Consider the following 8,905-nt stretch of genomic DNA (forward strand, 5'->3'; position numbering starts at 1 on the left):
AACTATTTTTCACAATCATTCACATCCAAACATCCTTCTAATTTATATTTTTTTGCAGTGAAGCTCTTTCGGCTGCAATTCGTAAATCTCTTCACACCTCTTCTAGGGAGGGGGAGAAATGCATGCAGCAGCTGCAGCATCTCCAGCGGTGCCTTGTGGCCTTTGCACTTTTGTGAAACTTAAACTTAAACATTAAACTCTTATAAGTCCTTTGCTTAAAAAAAAACCACCCTTTGGAAATCCGAACATTTCCATCCAAATTGATAAATTTGACAAACTCTCTTCACCATATTTCTTTTTTCCTCATGACATTTACGATTGGACCCTCAGGAGACTCGAACTCCTTACTTTGTTTAGTACCCATACTAAAATATTGTAGCTAAAATAATACCGCACTGTTAACCTTCAGAAGACTCGAACTTCCTTCTCCCAGGAGACTCAAACTCCTTTTGTTGCAATATTAAAATGATACCGCACTGTTAACCTTCAGAAGACTCGAACTTCTTACTTTCAGGAGACTCGAACTCCCTACTATTCGTCCGTCAACGATTATGATATTTGTTTTCCCTTAGTACAAATTACACAAAAACTTTCCCGTGTCCAACACGTCGAATAATGCTATTATTCTCTTTATAGTCTTTCACAAAATGTCATGAGGTTTGCTTACTTTAGTTTTAAAAATAGAATATATTAAAAGTGGAAATATAACATCTCACCGAGTTTATGGAGGAGTTTGAGTTCGTTGGATCATGCGTAGTTAGGTCAGTTCCAGTCAGGCGCTAGTCCTCTCTTCTTTTAATTTTGATGTCGAGGTAGAGGAGAATTTCAAGAATTCCGGCGCGACCACCAGCGTCCTGCTGTTCCAGACGAAACTTGCGATGATCCCACTTCTGACACCAAGTTGTTGTGGAAGTTTTCCTGCTTTACTCTGGAGAGATGTATATAAAGTCAAATAAATGGTGATAGAGACAGGGTCGTCTTTATGCATTTATTTGAGGTCCCAAATGGCACCAGTTCTACAGAATACAACGTAGTCTGTAGGAGGGCACAGTTTGAATGAAAATACATAGACAATTTATACACACACTTGTTCCCTTGACTCTAGTGACTGAGTCATAAACACAGCAGAGGACAGGGGACAAACTGCTGATGACCTATAGGACAATAACACAGCAGTCAATAGGTGATTGATCAGCACATCTGTTATTCACTGTAAACAAGCAATAAACTGATCTCTGATCTCTGTTAGATTAGTTCCTTTTGATGTTTGTAAGGTCGTTCCCTCCAATCTGATGAACCCAGTCCTGGGAAACTCCATCCTTTTATCTTTGGGTATACATACATAGACATTTGTTTCTTGGAGCAACATAGTATCCTGACCGTCTCCTTGATAACAGTTATGTAAACACTAAAGAAAATGGCACACCCAAGATTCTTTCTCAGAGAGTTAATCAGTATGTAAATCTAAAGAGAGGATATTTTGTGTCCTCCCCCATTACGACAAGAAAAGGCAGTTGACCCTGGCTTGCTAAGGGAACTTGTAAAGTTGTGCAAATGCATGAAAAGAGAAATAGACAGATCATCACTTGTAACATTATTAGAACATTATTTAAACAGTAGACATTTAAATTGCGGAGGAGGAGAGCTTGTTTTGCACGACTCCACATCAGACGACAACGACGAACCATAGCTTGGGCTGAAGGAACACTGGCTTCCAAGTCCTGATCCGGAAACAGAGGTGACTGATACCCATACGCACACTGGAAAGGGGACAAACCAGAAGAAGAGACAGGTAAGGTATTATGGGCATACTCAATCCAGATTAGGTGCTTGCTCCAGGTTATGGGGTTCTGGGAGATGAGACACCGTAGACAAGTCTCTAACGGACGGACAGTCTGAGAGGATGAACCAGGAGTTAGAGTCTAACTCCTGGTTCATCCTCTCAGACTGTCCGTTCGACTGGGGATGTAAGGCTAACCTTGGCTCCCAAAAGTTCACAAAAATCTTTCCAAAAACAAGAAACAAATTGAAGACCCCGATCGGAAACCACATCCCTCGGGAAACCAGGATCCGGAACACCTGAGAGAGAAGTACCTCCGCCGTCTCTTTCGCCAACGGAAGTTTAGGCAATGCAATGAAATGTGCCATTTTACTGAACCTGTCAACCATGGTTAGGATAGTGGATTGTCCTTCCGAAATGGGTAGTCCAGTGACGAAATCCAAAGAAATCTCTGCCCAAGGACGATGTGGCACTTGAAGGGGTCATAGAAGACACGATGGCGATTGACGTGAGGACTTGTTGCGTGCACATACCGGACAGGCAGCCACGTACTCCCTGACCGGCCACCAAAATCGCTGCCGAATGGCGAACAGGGTCCTCCGAACCCCGGGATGACAGGAAACAAGGGATGTATGGGCCCAATGAATCACCTGTGGGCACAACTGCTCTGGCACAAAGACAATTATCGGGACCCCCCTCAGGAATCTGAAAATCTATATTGACCTTTCTTACCTTCTCCTCGCCACTGAGTGACCGCACTGACCTTCGCGTCATCCATTCGAATGCTATCCTCAGCGATGATAAATCCCAGAAACGAAACAGTCTTGACGTGGAACTCACATTTCTCCGCCTTGACAAACAGCAGGTTGTCGAGAAGGCATCGTAACACTTGACCGACGTTCTGTATGTGGGTCTCCTCATCTGGTGAAAAAAATGAGGATGTCATCCAGATACACGGACACAAATCGATTAAGCATATCCTGGAGAACATCATTAACCAGGGCCTGGAACACTGCTGAAGCTTTGATTAGTCCAAAGGGCATTACAAGGTATTCGTAGTGTCCACTGGGAGTATTGAATGTGGTCTTCCACTCATCCCCCTCCCTTATCCTCACCAAATGATACGCATTGCGTAGGTCCAGTTTGATGATTATCTTGGCCCCTTGTAACAGCTCAAATGCCGAAGAAATAAGTGGAAGGGGATACAGATTCTTCACAGTGATTTTGTTCAAACCCCGATAGTCAATACAGGGTCGTAGGGACTTGTCCTTCTTCTCCACGAAAAAGAATCCCGCACCAGCAGGTGAAGATGAAGGATGAATAATCCCAGTTTCCAAGGCTCCCTCGATGTACTCCCCATAGTCTCTCTCTCTGGCGCAGACAGGGAATACAAATGACCCTTCGGAGGTGCAGCGCCCGGAAGTAGTTCAACCGGGCAGTCATACTCTCAGTGAGGTGGCAGAGCCGTGGCCCGGGTCTTACTAAAGACCTCTTTAAGCCCCAAGTAGCACGCCGGAACCTTGGCCAAATCCGGAAAGTCCCTCTCCAGTCTTCCACTTGGTCTTTTGTCCAAAATAGTAATTCCCAGACCTCCTTCCTTGCAGTCTGGAAAACACGTGGTAGAACACCTCTGGTGCCATCCCAATACCTCTCCTCCGGCCCAGTCCATGTGTGGGTTGTGCTGGACTAGCCACGGATACTCCAGAATTATTGGGTGTGTGGGAGCTTCAAACACATGGAACTCAATCTGTTCCGAATGTCCATCAGCCATGACCAGTTGCACAGGTTGAGTGATATGGGAAACTCGACACAGTATTCTGTCGTCCAGAGCCTTGATTTCCAACACCTCGGGTAATAAGTGTAACTTCAAACCCAACCTCATAGCCATTCCCTCATCCATAAAACTCTCGTCTGCGCCGGAATCGATCAGCACGAGATGAATCATGGTCTCTGACGACGAGATGAGCGTGGCAGATGTCAGCGCTCGAGAGGGTCCTCCTCCAGAAACTCTGTCCCTCGTATCTGTGATCTGCGACCGTCGATAGTCCTCGTTCCCATTCTCTCTCCCGGAATCGGTTGTCGATTCGGATGCACTGGGCAATAAGAGAGTCCAGACCTGTGGGCAATTCCAATGGTGCTAGCTCATCCTTGATACGATCCGATAGTCCACTCCTGAATGCGTCGAACAACGCCTGCTCATTCATCCACTGTCGGCCGCCAATGTCCGGAATTCCACAGCATAGTCTGAAGTCAGCCGGTTCCCCTGTCGAATAATGGTGAGTGCACGGGTTGCCTCTCGACCCAGAGCAGTGTGGTCGAAGAGCTTCCTTAGAGTCTCTGTGAAGGCTCCTAAGGATTGACAAATTGGTGCCTCCTTGGCCCATTCTGCCGTAGCCCAAGCCTCCGCCCGTCCTAACAGGTAAGAAATCACATACGCCACCTTGGAAAGCTCAGTTGGAAAAGAAGCAGCTTTTAATTCAAAATGTAAATAACATTGGGTTAAGAACGCTCTGCAATTCTCCAAATCTCCGGAGAAGTGTTCGGGTCTGGAGAGACGAATCATTGGCTGGGGAGTAGCCGTGGTGACGGGAGGGATGACCGCCGCCCCTTGACCGGTAGCGGCCTGCCCCCGAGGCGTGGCCATCGCAGAACATAGTGACTGGACGCATGTCCTCGGCTGTTGGAGCTGCATCGCCAGCTGGTCCACTTGACCACCTATGTCGCTATGGAATGCCGTCTGATTGTCTCTCAGAGACCTCACTCCCACGCACAGGGATGACAGCTGCTCATCCAGATTGTGGAGGCGAATGCCTTGAGCACCGAGCGCCGTCTTAACCTTCTCTGAGTCAGAGGTACAAAGTCTCAGGGACTTTCCCGGCCTTCCCCTACAAAATGTCACTCGAGACACGTACCAACCAGGAAGAGACCCAAATGACCACAGGGAGACATAAAGGAACTACAAACAGACACAAAAAGACTGAAACAATAACAAAGTTACATAAAACAAATACAAAACCACAGAGAGATGTGTAAGGCATACCTGTCAACCCTCCAGTCTTTCCCGGGATTATCCCGTATTTTTCCTTCTATCCCGCTGTCCTCCCATTTAAATATGTTCCAGTAATTATCCCGTATTTCTAACCTTTCAAAAATAAAAATAAGCCTAATTTTAAAAAAGTGTACATTGTAAAGTGACCTCCGGTAAAGCAGGTGGCAGTATTATGTTTGACTTTAGCTGAAAAACGTTTTCCGGCAGTAAACACACAGAAGTAGAAAACAAGAACAATAACACAGAGAATAAGAAAACATATGGATGAGTCACAGTGAACGGGAGATAGATGGAGACGCGGTTTAACCTGCCAAACAAGTTAAAACTTGATGCAAGTACCTAGACAAATGGGAGGAGACCTTCCCTAATTTAATAAAAAGCAGAGTTGGGTAAACTCGTGCTTTTTGTAAAGTGTGCCATTCAGATGTTAGCATCGCACACGGCAGAAAAAGCATCCAAGCACAAGAACGCCCAAGAGGCACAAACATACACTGTCAATGACTTCATGTGTGACGAGAACTGTGTCGGAGACAGACCAAGTGACCAAAGCTGAGGGAAAGAAGTCAATGCTTTGCGCCAAAGATAATGTAGCCTTCAGCTTCTGTGATGATTTCAGTCGCAGTGTAGCAGACATGTTTCCCGACTCTGAAGTAGGCTACTCGTCGGGGAAACAAAAGCCACACAACTCATCAATCATCAAATAAATTGATGATAATAACTAATAAATAAAATACATACATCTTATAACATGTATGTACAAGTAATACATACTTTAAATAAATATGTATTTCCTGAATGTATAAACCCGTCCTTTATGTGTTTACATGTACATGATATGGGGGCTGGTGGCTGAGAGCTGTTAAGGTATGGACAGAGTCCGCCAGAAAACTTCCCTTATTTTGAAATTCCAATGTTGACAAGTATGGTGTAAGGTGCTATGTTTATTATTATCATTATCATTAGTAGTACTGTAGTAGTCGTAGTAGTATTAGGTATTCTTTAATTTATTCTGTAGTTATCTGAAAGGCAGACTAACTGAGAGCTAAAAACAGACTGCAACTCTCAAACCGCTCCTCTTCCTGGAATGAAGGACAACTTTATAAAACCCCACCCAGAGTTGATCTACTGGCTCAGCGAGGCTCCTCCTGCTCAGAAATGTGTTGTTCCCTCCCCTTTAACAAATCTGATAGTTTAAAGATGGGTGTAAGCACCATGTGATGACATGTAAGAGCTGTAACGCACATACACTGCAGATGAGTGAACACACAATGAGGAAATGAGCACAGCATTTATCTGAAAGCCGAGAGTGAAACTAACTGATATTCACTGTTGTCTAGAGAAGAAATGGCGCAGCAAGTGATTCTGGATCGAGAACAACTGAGCTGTTCAATCTGTCTGGGTCTTCTAAAGGATCCGGTGACTATTCCCTGTGGGCACAGCTACTGCATGAGCTGTATTACAGACTGCTGGGATGAAGAGAATGAGAAGAAAACCCACAGCTGCCCTCAGTGCAGGCAGAGCTTCACACCGAGGCCTGTCCTGGTGAAAAATACAATGATGGCAGAGTTAGTGGAGAAACTGAAGAAAGTAGAACTTCAAGCCGCTTCACCTGATCTTACATATGCAGGACCTGGAGATGTGGCCTGTGATTTCTGCTCTGGAATGAAACTGAAAGCTTTCAAGTCCTGTCTGGTGTGTATGGCCTCTTACTGTGAGCAACACCTGCAGCCTCACTATGATGTAGCTCCATTAAAGAAACACAAGCTGGTTGAAGCCACCTCAAAGCTTCAGGAGAACATCTGCTCTCGTCATGACGAGGTAATGAAGATTTTCTGCCGCACTGATCAGCAGTGCATTTGTTATCTTTGCTCCATGGATGATCATAAAGGCCATGACACAGTCTCCGCTGCAGCAGAGAGGGCTGAGAGGCAGAAGGAGCTTGGGGTGAGCCGGGGAAAAGTCCAACAGAGAGTCCAGGACAGAGAAAAGGACGTCAAGGTGCTTCAACAGAGGGTGGAGGCTATCAATCATTCTGCTGATGAAGCAGTGAGGGACAGTGAGAAGATCTTCACTGAGTTGATCCATCTCATTAAGAAAAGAAGCTCTGAAGTGAAGCAGGAGATCAGATCCCAGCAGAAAACTCAAGTGAGTCAAGCTGAAGAGTTTGAGGAGAAGCTGCAGCAGGAGATCACTGAGCTGCGGAGGAAAGACACTGAGCTTCAGCAGCTTTCACACACAGAGGATCACTTGCATTTCCTAAACAACTACCCCTCGCTGTCACGTGTGAGTGAGTCTAAAGACTTACCCAGCATTGATATCTGTCCTCTGCGCTCTTTTGAGGATGTGACCGCGGCGGTGTCAGAGGCCAGAGATAAACTGCAGGCTGTTCTGAGTGAGGAGTGGAGACACATCTCACTTGCAGTGACTGAAGTGGATGTTTTAATGCCTCAAGCAGAGCCCAGAACCAGAGCAGAATTTATGAAATATTCTCCTCAAATCACACTGGATCCAAATACAGCACACAGGTGTTTGTCATTGAGTGACAGGAACAGAAAAGTAACATTAATGGCAGTAAAACAGTTATATTCAGATCACCCAGACAGATTTGATCAATGGCGGCAGATTCTGAGTAGAGAGGGTCTGACTGGACGTTGTTACTGGGAGGTGAAGTGGAGCGGGGAGGTTTGTATAGCAGTTGCAAATAAGGATATTAGAAGAAAAGGGAACACAGAAGAATGTTTATTTGGATATAATGACAAATCTTGGTCATTAGAATGTGACAGTGGCAGTTATAACTTCAAACATAACATTATTTCTACTTCCATCTCAGGGCTTCGGTCCTTCAGAGTAGGAATTTACCTGGATCACAGGGCAGGGACTCTCTCTTTCTACAACGTCTCTGAAACCATGACTCTCCTCCACAGAGTCCAGACCACGTTCACTCAGCCTCTCTTTCCTGGATTCTGGCTTCCATTATCATCTGGAGGCACTGCTGAGTTGTGTGAGCTCACAGGAGTTTAAAGAGTGACTCGTCTCTATACAGTAAATGTTGAGGTGTGTCTGCTGCAGAGATCAAACGTAATAGATGGGCCTGTGATGTTCTTTCTTATATTTTCTGTTTTTAATGTGTCAATTCAGTAAAATGGTGAAATGGAAAACAAATCATTTCTCTCTTTATTTGGATTAAACAACCTTGTTTGTTGAAATTTGATTCTATTATATATATTTAGTTATATTTACTAAACATTTTCATTATATACTGTGCATGGAAAAACATTGCATATACAAAATGTCTAATCAGTTTTTATATATACAGGCGTGATTATGTAAGATAAACAAAAGAAATCAATAAAACAAAATCATGTATGTAAAAATGTATCAATGGATTTGGATCTTTGAGCTGTCAAATTAATGTCATGTTTTTAAAATGTATTTTTATTATGACATATCTTAATAATATGTATATTTAATGTTTACTTTGTATTACTCTACATAATGCTGTTCGTACTGCACACTGTGATGCTGTTGTACCAATATTACAAAATCACTTTTTTATTGTACTCAAAAAGTGCTAACATCATAAAACTGGTAAAAATGTAAATGTAACCTTGTGAAGAAGAGTTTGCTAATCATCCTTTTAAGAGTGAATTTAACTCTTTACATGTTAACAATCTTTAGGAAACATTTATGAAAAGTCAATGTTCAAAACTCTACAAATAAATAAATTGATTGTGAGAATCACAACATTTTTTTGTTTTCTTCTTTAATTTCTTTCCAATCAATCAGTTATTTAAAGATATTTTCCAACAAACACACGGGGAGATTAATGCAGAGATCAGATAATCCTCTTGGCTCGTTTGCAAAGAAAAACATTTAAAGACAATGTTTCAGCAGAATGTGTTACTTTCAGATTTATTACACAACCTATGAACATTCCACAACAATCATGCAGGAATAAAATGTGAACTATAGAAAGCTTTACAGGCTTCACGTCGTCTCAAAAACACTCAACATGTGAGGTCAACGTTTAGGAAATCATCGTGTACAGATGATTTGATTAAACGCTGATGATGGTG

At 43.5% G+C, this 8,905-nt stretch overlaps 1 protein-coding gene across 1 annotated transcript; it reads left to right on the plus strand.

Annotated features, from left to right (window-relative positions):
- Positions 1 to 6,105: 6,105 nt before the first annotated feature.
- On the plus strand, positions 6,106 to 8,562 carry LOC115018848 (tripartite motif-containing protein 16-like). Its single transcript, XM_029448079.1, has one exon. It carries the CDS (start codon positions 6,174 to 6,176, stop codon positions 7,848 to 7,850), a length of 1,677 nt encoding a protein of 558 aa, XP_029303939.1. The 5' UTR covers positions 6,106 to 6,173; the 3' UTR covers positions 7,851 to 8,562.
- Positions 8,563 to 8,905: the final 343 nt, after the last annotated feature.

Source organism: Cottoperca gobio, chromosome 14 (genome assembly GCF_900634415.1).
Source record: "Cottoperca gobio chromosome 14, fCotGob3.1, whole genome shotgun sequence".
Taxonomy (NCBI): domain Eukaryota; kingdom Metazoa; phylum Chordata; class Actinopteri; order Perciformes; family Bovichtidae; genus Cottoperca; species Cottoperca gobio.

Excerpts from the sequence above, each read along its gene's own strand:
- LOC115018848 (XM_029448079.1), top strand. The coding sequence starts at position 6,174 with ATGGCGCAGCAAGTGATTCTGGATCGAGAACAACTGAGCTGTTCAATC.